At 39.8% G+C, this 20207-nt stretch overlaps 1 protein-coding gene across 1 annotated transcript; it reads left to right on the top strand.

Annotated features, from left to right (window-relative positions):
* The first annotated feature begins 6 nt into the window (after positions 1–6).
* On the top strand, positions 7–14419 carry NDP (NDP, norrin cystine knot growth factor). Its single transcript, XM_006917907.1, has 2 exons — positions 7–165; positions 13183–14419. The coding sequence occupies exons 1-2, from the start codon at positions 46–48 to the stop codon at positions 13408–13410; spliced, it is 348 nt and encodes a 115-aa protein (XP_006917969.1). The 5' UTR covers positions 7–45; the 3' UTR covers positions 13411–14419.
* Positions 14420–20207: the final 5788 nt, after the last annotated feature.

Below are 20207 nucleotides of genomic sequence, written 5' to 3'. Positions count from 1 at the left end.
CATGTACTAGCTGCATCCTTTACTGTACTCTCCCTGCTGGCGCTAATGGGAGATACAGACAGCAAAACAGACAGCTCGTTCATGATGGACTCGGACCCTCGACGCTGCATGAGGCACCACTATGTCGATTCTATCAGTCATCCATTGTACAAGTGTAGCTCAAAGGTAAGATCAAGATTTCTGTGAGGTAGCATTACTTCCAGAAACAGGAGAGAAGCCAGGAGATGGATAACTATGATGATAGCTCAAACCCGAACTATAAGGTTGGCCCACAGGGCTTGTGAGAGAGTCATGCTTTTAGGGTTTCCCATCATACTTTGCAGTTTTGTCAGTAAAGCTGACTAATTGACCTTGTGCACACACAGCCAGCTTCTCTCTTTTCAGGCTGCTCAAGGTCAATAGGAAAGGATGGAAAGTTCTCACAATAAAATCATTGCTAAACACAAGGTTGAGGGGTGTGTTTCATCTTTGGCTGTGAAATTTGTGAGCGGTAGTATTCTTTTCAAGAAAAAAATCATGGAGTCTATAAGTTATCATAATACCTTCTACCTCCACCAGCAATAAAGAGGAAGGGGAGTCAAGAAATATGATTGAACAGTGAAACGTATTTCTTGAGGGGTTCTTCAAAGAGTTTCCTGATGAAATAGTTGGTCATTGGCTTTACGGTCCAAGCTTTCTTCACCTTCCATGTTTATGTTAAAATTATTTCAAAAGATAAATGGTAATTTGGTCATTTGTCATTTTACATTATTTACGCATGTCATTCTTGTTTGGAATAGGTTGTATGTGTTTTTGCACAGGCACTCTATGCAAGTGATGTCTCAGTTTTGGCACAAGATGTAGGAAACACTATCATGCTTCAAAGACCACCAAGAGTGGCCAGACACATGAGCCACCAGAAGGGAAGCACATAGTAGGGAAGAACAGACTCAGAATTAGAATTCTCATGACTGTCACTGCCCCCAAACAGTCATATGAGTGGAATTTGCTCACATTTGGTAAATAAAAATTTGTTTAGGCCAACTGTAGAGATTTTCATTTTTAGTCCTGAGACTAAAAATCACTTAAACATTCTCATGTGGCAAGTATTTTTTAAGTTACCAGTATAATTAAGAACTTTTTGTAATATCAATCATTAGAATTAAGACCATATAAGTTAATCTCTCTACCCTCCATTTAAAAACATTACAACTTCTGTCTGTCTTTAAAATTTCCATAACTTCTCTGATTATAGCTCAATGATAATGGCTTGTTTTAGTTTTGGGGAATCAGAATTTAAGTTAAATAATTTTAATCATTATATTAGTAAGATCTATGACTGTGGGAAAAAATAGACCTAAGGAGAAAGATTGTGACAAGTAGAGAGTTAAATGTTACCAAACAGCACAAAAGATATTTGTTTGTCCCAAAGTCTTGCTTGTACTTAAGAAAAACTTTCTGTCTCTTATTTGTACTTGTAGAAATAAACAAAAAGTAAATAGATAAACTTAAATTTTTTTCAAGACTGCAATCCCTTCTTAGGGAATAAAACCTAAAACAAACTGGTAAAAAGAGGTGGGACGTGATTTTACAACAGTGATTGCTCAGAAATTGACTGGAGCAATTATTAGCTTCTCCTCCCCCACCTCAAGATACTGTTACCAGCTAGGATTTAGTGTTTCTTATTCCATGGATGATTTCTTCCTCTGATGAGTTGTCTTCCATAATCATAATTCTTTTAGAAAAAAGGAATTAAAATTATTTCAAAGAAAGTGTCAATGTGATAATAAGAAGGAACAAAGAAACAGGAGTGTCTCCAAAAATGAAAAAAAAAAAAAACAATCTGGAAAGATTTGGTGAAATGTGAAATGATGGAGGCACGCCTTAGCAATTATAACATTAGTTAAGGGAAGGTCAAAGAAGAGATGTCATTAACTCGAACCCAACAAACTCACAGTGCTTGAGAATGAGTCCGGAAATACACTTTAATCTATCCTTGTTCACTTCTGTTTCTTCCAGAATGCCATGGTAAATAGCACAAAATTGTGATAGTAGGAGAAATATTTGTAATTTCATAAAAAATGACCAGTTTTCAAACATCCAAAACTATCTCAAATATAGCAATAGTTTTACATAAATGGTGCTTCCTTGGCCATAAAATATGCCTGGAAGAATCTAGACTACCCAGACATTTCCTGAATTGATTTTCTTTATGTACCCCCAAACAAAAACTGTTTTTAATTTTAAATTATTTCATAATTCTTAACTTTCACAGACTCAGGCTGGTCTTCTCTCTAATGGGTCTCATTTAATAAAGTTGTTTGTCTTTGTAGACTTGTGATAAAGCATTTAACTTCCATATAGAAAACAGACAACAGTTTTTACAAAAATCTACCCTAGGAGACTAGGTAGATTTTTCCTCTCTGTAAAAATTTTCCCCCAACATGATATTCAAAGGCTATTATTTACTAGAAACATGCCTAATGTTTACTTTTCAATTGTTAATGCTTCCTGACTTACAAGTATTCAGTGTATGGCCTTAAGAAGACAGATGAAGGGGAGTTTGTGATCCAGGCTCAGGGAAGGGAGGGCACTTGCTTGAACATCTAATATGTGTCAGGAACTTCATACTATGTAATCTAATCAATGCTAACAAACCTGTGATAGGAGACATCATTCCCATTTTACTGGCAAGAAAAAATGAAACCTGAAAGAAGTATTAAGTAGATTGTTCCATGTCATATAGTCCAGGAATGGCAACGTCTGCTTCAGAGTATCCATCTTTCAACTATTTGTATCTTCATATTGAAGGAATGCAAGTAGAAAGCAGGAACTAAGCTCAACTTCTGATCTGCTGCAAATTATGATTTTTTTTACTCAATAATCTTTCTAGAATTAGAACTAGTAGTGAAAGTTTTCCTGGGAACCTTCCATAAAACTTCTTGTTCCCCGCTAGCCCTAAACTTACAACTGGCTAGCTCCAGGGGCCTGTTGCCCATCTTCTAAAAATTCAGGAAAGAGCTGAGGTGGAGTCAGGCAGAAAGGACTAGCTACAGGGGTCCACCAAGGAGGTCATTGTGGCCACAAATTAGGATGTGTCTGGTGGCTTTCAGTGGTGAGACCTCCTCAGATTGGGTACAAAAGATTCCGGGAGTGGCAGGTTCATTTACAATCTTTCCTGAACTTCTAAGTGAGTAAAGGCTATAGAACAAATAGGCAAAAGTCGGTGGTTAATGGAAACGAGCTATCTGGGGTGTCTTTAATAGAACTGAGACATTCTAGACTTTGAAGTGAGATAGACCTGGTTTCAATTCCAGTTCCACATGCCAAATGAGTGAATTTCTTGCCATGTAAAATGCTGTCTACCTAAAGGCATGGGCAATGATATTTGAAAAGCATCCAGCACAGTGGCTGGCATATAGTAGACATTAATAAATGATATTATGATCTTGATGATGAAGTTATAAACTGGACAGGTGTTTAGACTTACTTTTCTATTTCAGTCACTACTGCGATCTCAATAACTATTGGGATCTCCTATAACCTTAAAGGATTAGGAGAATGAACCTCATTGTGGTTCTTGTTGAACACAGAAACTTGGCAGGGTTGGGAGGAGCATGCAGAAGAACAAAGAAAATGTAAGCTGCTGTGCTGGGTGCTAAGAGTGGGGATAAAAGTTTAAGAGAAATAGATCTTGCTGTCTGACCTCCCCTCCCAGGTGAATGGAGGAAAGAAGGACTGGAGCTGGATGACTTCTGGATTCAAGCCAAGGAGAGATTATCAGGAACTGAGATTGGGATAGTGAGCTGGTGAGGAAGATGAGTGGGAGATGGTAGCCCCAGGCCAAGGGCATGAAACCATGACATATGGTTGGCTGAACTCTGAAGGGCCACAGGGGCTGCGCCAATAGAAGAGGAGGGTTCAGGGGACAAATCCTGGGACAATCCCAGAGGAAAAGGGTCCTGGCATGCCAAGGACTGAGCTTCATGTTGGGAAGGAGCAGTTAGGATCCCCAAGCCATCTCCTACTGCTGCCCATGAAGTTCATAGTGCAGTAGAAGAAACGAGAGAGTCAGGAATATTAAGTTTATAACACAATTAACTACTGAGGAGATATGAGTTAATTTTTAAAATATATTTTTTATTTTTTAATTATAGTTGACATACAATATTATATTAGTTTCAGGTGTACAACATAGTGATTAGACACTGTACATACTTATTACAATATTATTGACTATATTCCATATTTTGTACTTTACATCTCTGTTATTATTTTGCAACGACCAATTTGTACTTCTTAATCTCTTCCCTTTTATCATCCATCCCCCAAACTCCCTCCCATTTGGCAACCATAAAAATGATCTCTGTATGTATGAGTTTGTTTCTGTTTTTTTGTTGTTCATTTATTTTGTTTTTTAGATTCCACATATAAGTGATATCATACCATATTTGTCTTTCTCTGACTTATTTAACTTAGCATAATAACCTCAAGTTTCATCCATGTTGTTGCAGATATGATTTAATTTTTTTTTTAAAGAAAGACAATTGTATACTGAATGCCTACTATGTACTGCCACTGTGGTAGGTACTGGAGGCACAAAAATACAAAAAAAAAAAGACAAAATTTTGGCCCTTATAATGCTTCAAATAAATGGGGGAGAGAGGAATTGTTCTGTGTGCAAAAGCCTCCTTATGTCTATTTGAATTGTGAACAGATTCCAGTTGGAGTTTTCAGAGTTCCAACTCATCCCATCAAAGATCTCACTCCCCCCCCACCCTACCCTGCTTTATTCCTCTGGTTGCAATTTTGCTGATGCTGTCAGCCTAGTATAGGTTGATCTGAGAGATGAGTTAAACAGTCACTTGTTGAGAGCGTTGGTGAGAAAAGGAATGGAAGAAACGTGGATAAATATTGTTCCTGAGGAGAAAGGGAGTGCTTCAAGGGATGCCATAGAATAAGAAATGCACAATGTTCACTACTGAGAAAAAAAGACAAAATATGTTTCTCACTCAATTGGGGTAAAATAGTCCAAACCCTGTTCTAGGAATGGAGAGGTGTGTCTTTATTCTGATACTGATGGAGACATCTAATCAGTCATGGCCTGAGCCAGGAATTCATGGGAGTTCAACATAACAGGAGAAGAAAATGACTTTGGCGATGGTAAGAGTCTTTCAACAAAGGTGATGAAAACCATCTGTGCCTGGGTTTTTTTTTTCTCATTCAGAAGATAGTTGTGTGTCGCAGAAAAGACATAACTGTCTAAAAACTATGGCAGATTCACCAGAAGGAGCAGTACAATCTTTGATCTCACAATGTAGCCTGAACTTGTCCATGACCATCTTGAGTGTCATAACACTATGAAACCTGAGAGCTTGAAAGGCTGACTGTCGTGGATTAACAGTGCAATGCCGTTGTTAGGAGAGAAGGCTCAGGAATCAGACAGTCTTGGTTCATAAGCCTGGCCCTTCATTGTACAACTATGTGACTTCAGGCTGGTAACTTATCTTCTGCCTTTTAATTTCTTAATTTGTAAAATGGGGAGAGTTTATCTTATGAAATGTTTATTAAGAATTAAGTTGCATGTGAAGGGCTTGGCACAGTGCCTAGAGCCTAGTAAATGTTCAAAACATGTTATGTATCATCATCCTTACTATTCTTTTATTATACCCCAAGGACCTTTTTATCACTCTTAGCCTCAGCACATAGAAATTAGATTAGAACATGAAGGAGCCTATCCTTGAACAAACACTCTGAACCTGGTAGTTCTGCTTCTTATTGGGAGAAATGGGCTTTCACATTGAGCTGGAGCCAAGTGACTCCAAGGTTGGGGGATACAAAAGGGCTGCTGGAGGAGTTGCCTAGCTTCCTAGCATAAGGGCACTTTTTTCTGAAATACAAGATAGTAAAAGTTAAACTGGACTCAAAGCAAATAACATGTATCTGTCACCCACTTGGGCTGTGAGAAGTCAATAGGAGGTCTTATGAGCAATAACCAACTGTTGAACCCATTGTCTAACGATGGAATCCCACATGGGTATTTTGACAAAAGAAACTATTTTCCTGATTTGATAATGGAGCAGTGTGGGAACTCTCCATTAAGAGCACTGAAGTGCAGTTACCCAAACATGAGGAATGTACATCAACCACAAACTGGGGGCCACCATGTTTTGGCAGGCAAACTGGTGTTTGAAGGTGTCAAAAGTTTGTCGAACTGAAGGATGAATTGATTAGAAGTTAGAGAGTATGTGGTCCTGTCCAGTGAATTGCTCGGAGTCCCTGGGAGTCCCCAAATCACTGGGGGATGGAGCTGAATGAAGGTCTTGATAGTGGAGGAGATATTATTTAGGACTACTATGGCTCTTAGAAGATTCATCTCTGCATAACCTTGGAGGTGATGAAAATGTGTCCCAAAAAGCCTATAAGAAAAAGGTCAGACTTGTATGGTTGCGATATGGTTAGGTCTCTCAGAGGCAGATCAAAGTAGATTAGAGAAGGTGTGAGTTGACTCATGCCTCAGGAAAACATCTTATATCAGGGAGAGGTGGGATATTATAGTGATTTAGACCAGGGGTTTGGTTTTAGACAGACATGGGTTTGATTCCAGCTCGGCCTTTTACCAGATATGTGAGTTCGATAAAGTTATTTAAACTCTTTAAGCCTTATCTGTAGTAATAGCACAGGAAATAACATGTAGTACCTTTAGTATAGGATTGTTATGAAGGTTAAATGAGATTGAATGGTGTAAGTGCTTGATAAATTTTTGCTGCCATTATTATTATTAGCTAAATTATCACTATCTAGTGATGCATCTGGAGGAGAGCCTCTTAGGCTTTAACAGGTCCAGAGCCTTGCTAGTAAAAGTGTGGATGTTAGTCCAGCAGTACCATCAACCAGAATCCTATGAAAAATTCAGAATCTCTAGCCTCACTCAGAACTACTTAATCACATTTTACATTTTAACAAGATTCCTCAGATTATTTACATACATATTATAATTTGAGAAACTCTGTTTTGGAAGAAGTCAGAAAATGTTCGTTATATCTGTAACACAAGCAAGGCATGCCAGAGACTAAAATGTGGAGTACCGAGAGTGAATCTGGAGAGCAGATATTTATCCCTTCCATTTCTTAATGACATTTATGGATCTTGTCTTCCAGACTCCTCACTTTACTTATCCAACATACATTCACAAAGCACAGCAGACTTTAATATAATTTTCAGCTTTGCGATGAGATCTATATATTGGGAATCTCCCAGAGGGGATTTGCATGTGTGTGTTGAGAACATCAAGGGCCCAATATTATTTCACAGTCTCTTCTTCAAGGAGAAAGCATATGAATCTGACAATGGAGGATAGTTAGGATTTCATTAAGCAGAACTAAGAAGAAAGGGCATTCCCAAGAGAGGAAAGACATGAGCAAAGAGAAGAGGCAGGGAAATTCAGGATAGTTCCATGGATTCCTAAGTAATTAAGCTAGATCAGAATAGGGAGTGGGTGATGAAAATGAGAACAGCTGTAAGAAAGACTGGAAAGATATGTGAAATCCAGATCATGAAGGATCTTAATGCCTTAGATTCAGGATTTAGGATTTTAGATTTTATTCTGAAGGCTGAGGGGCAGGCGGGCAGGAACCACTAAAGGTGTTTATTGTACATGTCTGTGCATTCTCCTTACTCAGAAATTCTAGCTCCTGAGGAAGAGGGGCCCATTTAAGGTATTGCCAGGATCTTCGGTGCTGGAGTTCTTATCTTTCAGAATGAGCCAAAGGTGGAGATCGAGACTCTGAAAACTTTTAGTGAAATCACTATCATGATAGTTCTTCTACAAATGGCCCTATATTGCCAACTTGGTCATTTTACAGACAGCGCTGATTGCCTTGTCATTTGAGGTCTACATTTGGTTCACCTGTATCTATATCATTTGGGGATGATGTACCATCATGTTTTTGCTCTTCTGCATTAAGTCCGTTGGCCCAGTTCGGCCATATTCATCCAAACTGAAACTAGATCTCTAAAGACTCCACTTTGGGAGGTGATTCTTTGAATAACTGCTTAATCTACCTAATAGATTATCTAAATTAGAGATGAATAAATTGAACACTACTTCAAAGTAAGATGTCAAGGAGATCTTCCCGTGTACTGGTAGGTGTGCAGAGAAAGGTCTGGGGAAGACCTTGGACTCCCTCTCTCATTAGAGGGATGGGGTAGGCACCAAAGACTGGCCCAGGTACTACTGACCTCTGGCATAATCTCTCAAAACCTATTTAAGATCATGTCTGTTTCACCTATCAATGTGGAGAGCAGAATCAAAGCTTTAATAAAATCAAAGCAGCTGCCATTTTCTCTCTGCTTCTGTGATCTTTCAGAGAAAATAAATCAGTAGGTCTTGCTCAGCTTATCTTCGCCAAACCCTGCTGGTTGTTTCCTAGTATCTCATATTCTCTTGTTGATTGCTAAGAGATTGTTGGATTCATCCCAGCATCTTCTCAGGTAATGATGTTAGTGATCTATAATTATCAAAAGTCATCTTCTCTTCATTTTGGAAAGTCATTTCCATCTTTTAATCCTTGGGTGTTTAATTCTGACCTAAAGGATAATGTCAGAGATAACAGCTGGTGAGTTTTTAATAACCGCTAATTCCTTAAATATCATGAAGTAAATGTCAAATGGTTTCATGTATATACATATATGTATGTACCTTTTAATCTTTTATTTGAATAATTCCACTTTTTATGTTCTTATTGTTGGTTCTGGAATTATAGGGCAACTTTTTCTCCATCACTTAATATGAAATTCACCAAACAAAACCTTCCCACATAAATATGGATTAATAATCTCAGGTTCCCCTCACCCTCTCTGTGCTTAATGAATAGCTTAATGAGTCAAACTGCCCACCCTACCTACCCATGGCAGCCACTCCTAGGTTACCAGGATTTATGTATAAGATAAATAAGTGAGCCTCTGCTTCACCCCTTAAGCTGTATGCAAAATATTGAGTGTGTGCTATGTCCATTGTTCTGGGGGTAACTTTGGTAGTTTGTAACAGATTCTTAAAAGAGTCTGTTTTCTGAAGCCACATTAAAAGCCACTTATAAAGAACACAGCCTTTGGATTTCATCTCGAGCTTTATTATCATTGTAATCTACCTTTGGAAATGGGGATGGTTAGAATGAGTTAGTATTTGTCCTAAATGACTCTGAAGATGTCATTGCATAAATCTCAGACTTCATCAATATATAAGCCCAGAAATACCATTCTAGGGCCCCAAATGTATTCTGTTTAGATTTCAAGCTCTTGTTTCAAGTTGTAGTGCCTAGAATATTTTTCCCTAAGTATCACTCAGTTTACCCATTTTTTCTTCTTCAGAAACCATATTCTTTTTGTTTAGCAATATCCTGCACTTAATAAATTCTTTTTTTCTGCAGTTATTCTTTTTTAAAAAATGTATATATTTTTATTTTTTCAATTATAGTTGACATACAATATTGTATTAATTCAAGTGTTCAAAACAAGGATTAGAAATTTATATAACTTAGGAAATGATCATCCCAATAAATCCAGTAGTTATTACAATACTAATGACTATATTCCCCATGTTAAACTCTATAGCTTAATGACTGTTTTGTAACTACCAGTTTGTACCTCTTAATCCTCTCCCACTTCACAGATCTCCCACTCCCAAATTGACAACCATCAAAATACTCTCTGTAAATGTGAGTTTGTTTCTGTTGTTTGTTTATCCTGTTCTCTAGATTCCTCATATGGCATTTGTCTTTCTCTGCCTGACTTACTCCATTCAGCACAATACCCTCTAAGTCCATCCATGTTGTTACAGATGGCAAGATTTCATTCTTTTTGTGGCTGAGTAATATTCCATTGTATATATGTACCACCTCTTTATCCATTCATCTATTGATGGACACCCAGGTGGCCTCCATATCTTGGTTATTGTAAATAGTGTTGCATGAAAATATGGATTCACATGTCCCTTCAAAGTAGTGTTTTGAGTTTCTTCAAATAAATACACAGAAATGTTAGTACTGGGTTCTTCTTTGTCTCTTATTATAGCCTTTGTTTTAGAGTCTGTTTTGTCTGGTTTAAGTATTGCTGCCTCAGGTTTGGTTTGGTTTGTTTCCATTTTCATGCAACATGTTTTTCATCCTTTTACTTTTGGTCTGTGTGTGTCTTTCGATCTAAAGTGAGTCTCTTATAGGCAGCATATGTAAGGGTCTTGTTTTCTTATCCATTCGGCCACCCTATCTTTTGATTGGAGCATTTAACCCACTTACATTTAAAGTAAGTGTTGCTAAATATGTAGTTATTGCCATTTTATTATTCACATTTTTTTATCTTTGTTATTTTTCTTTCTTCTTCTTAAAGAAGTCCCTCTAACATTTCCTGTAATAATGGCTTGGTGGTGATGAACTCCTTTTACTTTTTCTTATCTGGGAAGCTCTTTATCTGTCCTTAGATTCTAGTGATAGCTTTGCTGGTTAGAGTAATCTTGGTTGTAGGTCCTTGTTATTCCTCACTTTGAATATTTCCTGTCAATTCCTTCTGGCTTGCAAAGTTTCTGTTGAGAAATCAGCTGCCAGTCTTATGAGTGCTCCCTTGTAGGTAACTAACTGCTTTTCTCTTGCCGCTTTTAAGATTCTTTGTCTTTAACCTTTGGCATTTTAATTATGATGTGTCTTGGTGTGGGCCTCTTTGAGTTCATCTTGTTTGGGACTTACTGTGCTTCCTGGGCTTGTATGTCTATTTCCTACTCAGGTTAGGGAAGTTTTCAGTCATTGTTTCTTGAAATAGGTTTTCAATTTCTTGCTCTCTCTTCTTTTCCGGTATCCCTATGATGCAAATGTTGGTACACTTGATGTTGTCCCAGAGGCCCCTAAAACTATTCTCCTTTTTCTTTTATTCTTCTTGTTGTTGTTCTGATTGGGTGTTTTCTGCTACCTTATCTTCTAAATCACTGATTTGATCTTCTGCTTCATCTAATCCATTGTTAATTCTTCCTAACATAGTTTTCATTTCAGTTATTGTATCCTTCATTTCTGACTGGTTCTTTTATGTTTTCTGTCTCCATTTTTATGTTCTCTATCTCTTTGTTAATGTTCTCACTCAGTTCCTTTACTCTTCCCCTAAGTGCACTGAGCATCCTTAAAACCAGTGTTTTGATCTTTGCATCTGGTAGATTGTCTCCATTTTGTTTAGGGTTTTTTTTCCTGGAGTTTTGTTCTGTTCTTTCATTTAGGACATGTCTCTTTGTCTTCCCCTTTTGGCTGCCTACTTGTGTTTGTTTCTATGTATTAGGTAGGCCTGCTACGTGTCCTGGTCATAGTACAGTGGCCTTATGTAGTAGGTGTGCTGTGGGGCCCAGTGGCACAGTCTTCCCTGGTCACTTGAGCTCGGTCCTCCAGGTATGTCCCTTATATGGGTTGTGTGTGCCCTCCTGTTGTAGTTGAGCCTTGGTTGCTATTTGCTTGTCAATGGGAGGATTGACCTTCAGGCTGTGATGACTGGCCATGACCAGTGAAGGAGCTGTTGTGCCAGAGCTTACCCTACAGAGCAAAATTCGCTTTAGCAGGGCTCTAGTGCCTGACCTATCTGTCCTTTGGGTGTGTCGTCCTCAAATGTGACCCCAGGTAGTGCTCTATCTCAGACCAGAGCTGGCCGCTGGGCATGCAGGCTGGGGCCTCCTGAGAGGGGCCTTGCCTCAGGCCGAGTTCAGCTGCAGCCCATGTCCTGCCTGGGGCCACTTGGCATGAGCCACCCAGCAATTTGAAGATGGCTGCCACTCATGCTGGGCTTGGAAGTGCCTTGAGAGGCCAAGTCCCAAATCAAGGCAATTGCTGCTAGTTCCAGGGTTGGGGCTGCTCAGCAAGAAGTACAGGGCATCTTAGCCAGATGCTGCTTGTTTAGGTTTTGTGAACCTTTCAGAGATTTTAGGAAAGTCTGTAGCATGAACAAAGATTGGTCATTTGTAAAATCCAGTGAAAGAGGCTTAGACAGGCCCACAGGTTGGGAGGGGCAGGATCTCAGGAACTCACTAGGGTGAAGTGGCCAGTTTTAGCTAAGCCGATGGAGACTCAAATATGGCATCTGCCTGGGTCTGCAAGCCAGGTGGGGGAAGGCTCAACAAAGGAACAATGGCCTCTGCCAGCATTTCTGTCTGGGAGAAACCTGCCCCTCCAGCATTCACTCTGAAGCTAGACAACTCATTTCCTCCCCGTGTGTCCCTAGCACCTTTTGAGCTGCTCTCCCAGCGCTGGAGCTCAGAGTGAGTGAGTCTGTCAGCAAGTAATTTTGTGCTGGGTCTCTTAAGAGTGCCTGGAACATCCCCAACCCTTTGTCTCACTCAGCCACAATCTCTGCTGATTTTCACAGCAAGATGTTCTGAGGACTTCTCTTTCTGGCACTGAGGAGCCCAGTGTGGGGCCGGGATCTATCCCTTCTCTGAGAGGACCTATGCAGCCAAGATACCTCTCACAATTCTCAACTGCCACATGCGGGAGTGGGACCAGCCTGTTTCATGTCTCTGCCCCTCCTACCAGTTTCAAGGTGGCCTATTCTGTGTGTCCCCAGGTGTAGGACTTCTTTCTGTTCAGTTAGATTTCAGGTGATTCTCAATGGTTTTTCTGTAGTTTAGTTATAATTTTAATGTGGTTGTGAGACGAGGCAAGCACAGTGTTTACCTACTCCGCCATCTTGACTGGAGCTCTATGTTGTTATTCTTTACTCTCTGATTTTAATTTGGAATGACTTTCTGCATTTTGAGACTGGTAGAATTGGCATTGGGCCCATGGTAGACTGCTACCTGTTTGAAGAAATTTCTTTTGTCTTTGGATTTTTATTTGCATGTCATGGTGGTGAGCCTCAGCCAGTTGTTCTAAATTCTCAGTGCACGTCAGAATCACTTAAGGAGCTTTGAAAATCACAAAAGTCTGGTCCTATCTTCAGTGATTTTGACTCAGTTTGTCTGATATGGGGCCTGGATGTTGACATTTTAAAAACAAGTTTGCCAACTGAAAAACAAAACAAAACAAGTTTTGCCAGATGATTCTAATGTGCACCCAGAGTTGAAAGCCACTGGTCTAATCAGCATAAATTGACAAAGAGTGTTAGTGCCTTTTAAAGGAGACTGTGGGGCCTGGCTGAGGTTTTGGTATCTCCGCAGGGTAACCACCTTTCTTTTCTCCCCAGATGGTGCTTCTGGCCAGGTGTGAGGGGCAATGCAGCCAGGCATCGCGCTCTGAGCCCTTGGTGTCTTTCAGCGCTGTCCTCAAGCAGCCCTTCCGCTCCTCCTGTCACTGCTGCCGGCCCCAGACCTCTAAGCTGAAGGCATTGCGGCTGCGCTGTTCAGGGGGCATGCGACTCACGGCCACCTACCGGTACATCCTCTCCTGTCTCTGCGAGGAGTGTGGCTCCTGAGACCTGCTGTTCAGTGGCTTCTGGATGGGACAGCCTCCCATTTTTGTTGAGGCAGTTCAACCCACCAGGGAAGGACTGGCAAGTAAAGAGTTAAAGCAAAAAAAGATGCAGCAATTTTCACGGGATTCTGCATATTCTAGTAATAAAGACTCTACATGCTTGTTGACAGAGATACTCTGGGAACTTGTTTTCTATTTCTGTCTCCTTTCCCTGGTACAATTTCTTTTAGTTCCCTTTTCAGATTCAAGCATGTTCCCCCTTGGCGCTGAATGTAGTTTGGGTTTCCAACAATTCAGTATTAATAGGAAAAGTGGGCCCCCAGGCAATAGTGGGTCAGGCTGTTACTGTTTTGTGCAGATTAGGGAAGCACTTGCTTTGCAAAGCAGGAAAACTCAGCTCTGTCTGGGACATTGTCTGGTTATTGTTTATCTTGTCATTTGGTCTAGAGTTGCTATTGCTGCTAAAGATTACCAATTTCAAATTCCAGGCACCAAGCATGTGGATATGTTTAACCAGGTTCACTCACAGCCAGTTTATTGACATTCAAATAACTAACAAACAGATTCTTTTATGTGATGCTGGAACTCCTGGTAGCTGTAATTATTATTCAGAAATGACTTTTGGGAAGTAAAGGTAGCATAAAGAATTTGTCACCTAAAGGCTCTCGCAGATAAATTATGATAAAATTTTGTATAGACGCAGACTTTAAAAGACCTGCACAAATTTAGATCCTGTACTGACTTTGAAAAAAGCATATATGTACTAGTGGCATGAAGAATGCATTGTACTCATGCATGTAAATTAGACAACAAAGTATGAATCTATTTGTGGGTGTGCTATAGCTTTAGCCATGCTGTGGGCATCCTTCTCCAACATTCTCTTGTCCATGTGAAACTTGTTGCCAAAATGGTGGCCTGGCTCATCTTCTGAACATTTGGTTCAAATATATTTTGGTCTTTAAGACTAAAATTTGAGTTATTCCCATATTGTGAAATAAAAAGAGAGTATTGTCAAAATTTCGACTGTGTAAGTATTGTTTTTTCCTACTAAATATCCTACTATGATGTATCCCTCTGGTTTGTGGGGGAGTCCAGAAAGAGGGAGACGGGGTTCTAGAATGCATGCTGGAAGGGCATTTTTTTGAAATTAATGTCCTAGGTTTGTGGTGGTTTATTTGGCTTTTAATCTCAGAATTTAATTTATTAAATAAGCACAAAATCTGATGCATCTGGCTTCCTTAGGAACTATAGGATGAAATAGAGAAGTTGTCTCCTTTTTAGCCTCTTCACTTTTCTCAGAAGAGAATAAGTATCCATGAATGAAGTCTGAAGAGGACAGATAGTTCACTAACAATGGTTTTTATTCCATTGACCATCCAGTGCTCCATGTCCAATGGTACTCCTGAGCATTATGAGAATATTCATGGTGCCAGCATAGTGCTATGTCTACTTTAGACATCTCAACACTAACCTAGACTGGCAATTCAGTTTCCAGGGCAACTCTGACACCATGCTGTCTTGGTTCATTAGAGATGAATGTGCACCTCACTGTTAGTGCAGCCAACCTGTGAATTACTTTTCTTATAGAGGTGATGGTTTTTCAAACTCTTTGGCTTAGCTTTCACGCATTTTCCAGGGAGCTAACAATGTTAAATTTGTATTTGTGGCTTTGGAACACAGAGAAACGAATGCTATTAAACCTTGACCTTAATCTTAACCTTCATTGTGATGGAGTCAGCCAGTCCACTATGTTGGAAGTCTCACTCTAAAGGCAAATATGAAATGGTAATTTGGACCATTACATGAAGTTTTGTCATAAAAAAAAAAAAAAGAATTAAATTTGATACCTAAAGTTAAATGGTTATAATTCTTAACTGATAATGAAAGTGTTAACCACTGGTCACATTTATAGCTACTCTTTTACGTCACCAATCAGAAAGTAGAAACGATACTTCTAGCCTTAAAATATCTCTTCCTAGCTTTGAAAACTCAGTTTGCTTTGAGAATCACATGCCCCAAACTCCAGTCTTTATTTCCTTACTACCGATTTGGGACTGGAGGGGATAGTTACATGACTCATCTTTTCTAAATTCCCTGGAAGCCATAGAAAATATTTCCTTCAAATCCTATGACATGGTCTACTGTCAAAGCTTCCCCCATGGAAATGAACAGAATATGCTTGAAACTTTAGAGAATCATAGAACAGTGGCATTGAGAGGGCCATTAAAAAGCACCCATCCTCTTCTCTCCCTAAATAGATGAGCAAATGGAGGTCTGCTGAGACCTAGGAACTTGTCCAAAGTCTCATACTAAATCTTGAGTTTGGAACTAAAACCAAGGCTTCCTGCTCCACAGCCACAGATACTTCCCTTCCCTCTACCAGTGAAAAGAACCTCACTCTTTTCAGTATGTTGGATGCTGAAATGGTGAATGGGCTGGAAAAGAGTTTGGCAAGACAGGCAAGTTTAAATGGGGACCATCAGGGCTGAGAAAAAGGAAAAAATGTTGTATTTTTTCTGAAGACCTAAAAATAGCCCTGAGAACTGAGAGACTTTAGACATTGGATATTAAGTTACTATGGAATTTGTATTTTATCTTTCAAAAATTAAACTTTTAGCCTTATTTTAATGTCTATCCTATTTAGGACTGAGAGAACCAAGTGAAAACATTAACCAATGAAAAATACTACTGCTGGAATGCCTAAAGAATGTTCACCTGTCTTCTCCATTTGCTATGCATGAATAAAGATGGATTAAATATGTTATAATCTTAGTAGCTAAAATATTAAAAATATGTATGATAATCCATAATGGTGTAAGGCAAGCCTCTTGTAAACTAAATTTACCCTCATCATTTATAAGCGTTTAATAATAATGAATTAACACTGCATTAGAAGATAGATGGGTTTATGGACTGAATTTTCTTGAGATCTCAGTTTCCTAGACCAATCTCTTAAGTCTTATTTATGTAAGCTCTTGAATTCATTTTAAAACTTACAATTAAGAACAAATCAACCCTTCTTGGTCCTGAAGAAATAGTGGTTGACTTTCTACTAAACTCAAGTGTTTTCTAATCCACCCAACACATTATGTTCTATTAGGTGGAACATAATGTGTTGGGTGTATACACACTATGACTAGCAACTGTTTGAGTAAGTTGATTTCTTCCTTGTGACTTTGGAGAAATTAAGGTATAGATCTGTTTTTGGTCACTTCTTCAGGCCTTGTCAAAACATACACACTTGAGCAAGAGAGCTACTCAAGATGGAATACTGGATGCATGGGGGTCAAAAGGTTGAGAAAGCTTAGATCAGAAAGGGATCTTGTCCTGCTGATGCTGCCTTCTTCATGACTCCAGGTGCAACCACATCCTGGTGGACAGACATGCTCATACCCTTCAGGAGTTAGAGCAGTAGAGAGGCTTGCATCTGGGAAAAGAGGTTCTTTCTATAGTGCTATCATTACACACCTGGAGGAATGCTTTGCTTAGTAATTCCTGTTTCAGTGCACAAACAGATATCCAGCAACTACTTGCTGAAGGACAGTATTTCATGAGAAAATGACATCACATGCTAACAAACCAGTATCTTTCTGTAAGACTTCACTATATTAGTGAAATGTTTTGGTATATTCTACCATAAATTTATGAGAGCATAGGCATTTTATTTAATTCAATTCAGAATATAATTTAAAATTTCTTGTTGATTAAAGTCATTCTGTGCCCTCAAATATGGATATCATCTTCTCGTGTGGTAAACAGAATATTTTAAATTTGGTGGCTATGGTGAACATGAACAAGCACTAAGGAAGGATTTGTTGCCTCAGCTGTCAATCCCTTCAGCTAAAGAATTACCTTGCCCAAGGGCATGCTCTTCCAGCAATGACTCATATCCAATGAGTGATAGAGGTGGAGGTATAAGAGTCTGGCTATCTTGTTCTGATGAAAGACAACTTTAGTGGGCAAACCTGACTCCAGAGCTGTCCACTGGGCTGTCTGAGGCATGCCAGCTCTGCTTCTCTTTCTGCCCAAGCTTGCTTCTCCCCTGGCTTTCCACAAGTGCTGATACTTAATAAATACCCTGCACCACAGCTTCCATTTCAGCATCTGATTCTTGAGAACCAAGCATGAAACAGTAACTTGTATATATTTTATTGGCCTGTAAAAGGAAACAAGTGCATCAAAGCCGTCAAGTCTCATTATGTGTCCCATAATATTTAGGTTAAAATCAATGTTTCTGCTTCCTTTAAGTGCATAGTTTAAATATTTGTGTCAGCACCTACTTTGTGTCAGCTACAATGCTAAATGCTGGAGATATTGAGGTGAAAAAGTCATAGGCTTGCTTCGTTATGTGCACATGCTACAGAGGGTGAGAGATGACTATAATAAGTGCATTGATGACATATAGAGATAATCTACAAAGCAGATAATCTTGTCTGCTTGGTTTTAAAGCAGCCATTTAAAAAGGGGATATGGCTCTGTCCCAGTCAAGATGATGGAGTAGGTGAATACTGTGCTTGCCTCCTCTCACAACCACATTAAAATTACAACTAAACTACAGAATAACCATCATTAAGAGTCACCTGAAGTCTAGCTGAACAAAAGTCCTACAACTGGGGAAACACAGAAGAGGCCACTTTGAGACTGGTAGGTGGGGTGGAGACATAAAACGAGCTGGTCCCATTCCCATGGGTAGCGGTCGAGAATCAAGAGGGATATCTCAGCTGTGGAGTACTCCCTGAGGAACGAAGGGAAGCAGTGCTGAGAAGAGAAGTTCCACAACTTCTGGCTGTGAAAACAGCCACAACTTCTGCGTGAAATGGAGGGCAGATGGAGTTCCGCCTAAAGGGCTCATGCACACAGAATTATTCACTGGTAAACTCATTTGTGCTGAGTTCCAGAGCTGGGGCAGCAGCTTGAGGGGCACCAAGGACATGCAGGGAGGAACTGGGTTGTCTGGCTTCAGAGCAAGAGCTTGAGGGTAAGCTTTCTCCCAGACAGAAGTGCTGACAGAGGCAATTGTCTTTTTGTTGAACCCTCCCCACTGCAGGCATGCAGAAGCAGGTGCCTCCATATCTGAGTCTCCATCAACTTGGCTAAAACTAGTCACCCCATCCTAGTAATTCCCTGAGACCCTGCCGTACCCAACTTGCAGGCACACCCAAGCCACCTCTAGTAACTTTTTTTACACAAATGGCCTGTTTGGGCTAATACTGTGGACTTTCCCCAAATCTCTCAAGGTTCACAAAACCCAACCAAGCAGCATTTGGCATCAGTGTACTTCTTGCTGAGCAGCCCCAAGCACAACTGGTGGCAGTCAACCTCGGTTTGTGGCTAGGCCTCTAGAAGCACTTTTAAGCCCATTGCAGGTGGCAGCCATCTGTAGATTTCTTGGTGACTTTTGCTAGGTGGACCCAGGCAGGGTACAGGCTACAGCTGAACTTGGTCAGTGGTAGGTCCCCACCCCAGTGGCAAGATTCTGACACGGCCAGAGCACCACCCGGGGCTCCATCTGAGGATGACCCACCCAAAAGAGCAGACTGAGCAGGCACCAGAGCCCTGCTAAAGTGAATCTTGCTCTATAGGGTTAGCTCCTCACCAGCCAGTCTTCACAACCAGTCAGCCCAAGGGTCAATCACTCCTATTGATATGTAAACAGTAATCAAGGCTCAACTACAGCAGAAAGGCACACACACAACCCATACAGAGACCACATCTGGAGCATCCAGCTCAGGTAGCCAGAGAGACTGCTCCAATGAGCCCCACAGGACACCTAATACATAAAGCCACTCTACTAAGATTGGGACACAGAGTAGCCTTACTTAATACATAGAAACAGGCACAGAGAAGCAGCCAAAATGGGGAGACAAAGAAAAATGCCTCAACTGAAAGACTAGAACAAAGTTAAAATAAAAGAACTAAACAAAAAGGAGACAAGCAATCTATCAGATGCAGAGTTCAAAACTCTGCTTATAAGTATGCTCAATGAACTTAGGGGAAGAATAGATGATCTCTGTGAGAACTTCAACAAAAGACAGTAAACATAAAAAAAAGACATAGAAACCATAAAAAAAGAATGAGTCAGAAATGAAGACTAAAGTAACTGAAATGAAGAAGAATACCTTAAGAGGAATCAACAGTAGATTAGATGAAGCAGAGGATCAAATCAGCGATTTAGAAAATAAGGTAGCAGAAAACACCCAATCAGAACAATAACAAGAAAGAAGAATCAAAAAAAAAAATGAAAATAGTCAAAGGGGCCTCTGGGACAACAGTAAGTATATCAACATTTGTATCTTAGGGATACCAGAAGGAGAAGACAGAGAGAGCAAGGAATCAAAAATGTATTTCAAGAAATGACTGAAAACTTCTCTAACCTGGTGAAGGAAATAGACATACAAGCCCAGAAAGTACAGTGAGTCCAGAGGAACCCAAAGAAGCCCACACCAAGACACATCATAATTAAAATGCCAAAGGTTAAAGACAAAGAGGAAATCTTAAAAGCAGCAAGAGAAACACAATTAGTTACCTATGAGGGAGCTCCCATAAGTCTGTCAGCTGATTTCTCAACAGAAGCTTTGCACACCAGAAGGGCTTGGCACAAACTATTCAAAGTGATGAAAAGCCAGGGCCTACAATCAACATTATTCTACCCAGAAAAGCTATCATTTAGAATCTAAGGACAGATGAAGAGTTTCCCAGACAAGAAAAAGCTAAAGGAGTTCATCACCACCGAGCCAGTATTACAGGAAACGTTAGAAGTACTTCTTTAAGAGGAAGGAAAAAGAAAAAAAAATATGA

This window comes from Pteropus alecto, unplaced genomic scaffold (assembly GCF_000325575.1).
Source record: "Pteropus alecto unplaced genomic scaffold, ASM32557v1 scaffold77, whole genome shotgun sequence".
In the NCBI taxonomy this organism is placed as follows: domain Eukaryota; kingdom Metazoa; phylum Chordata; class Mammalia; order Chiroptera; family Pteropodidae; genus Pteropus; species Pteropus alecto.
Note: the sequence above shows the minus strand (reverse complement) of the source record. Positions and strands in the feature narration are given on the sequence as shown.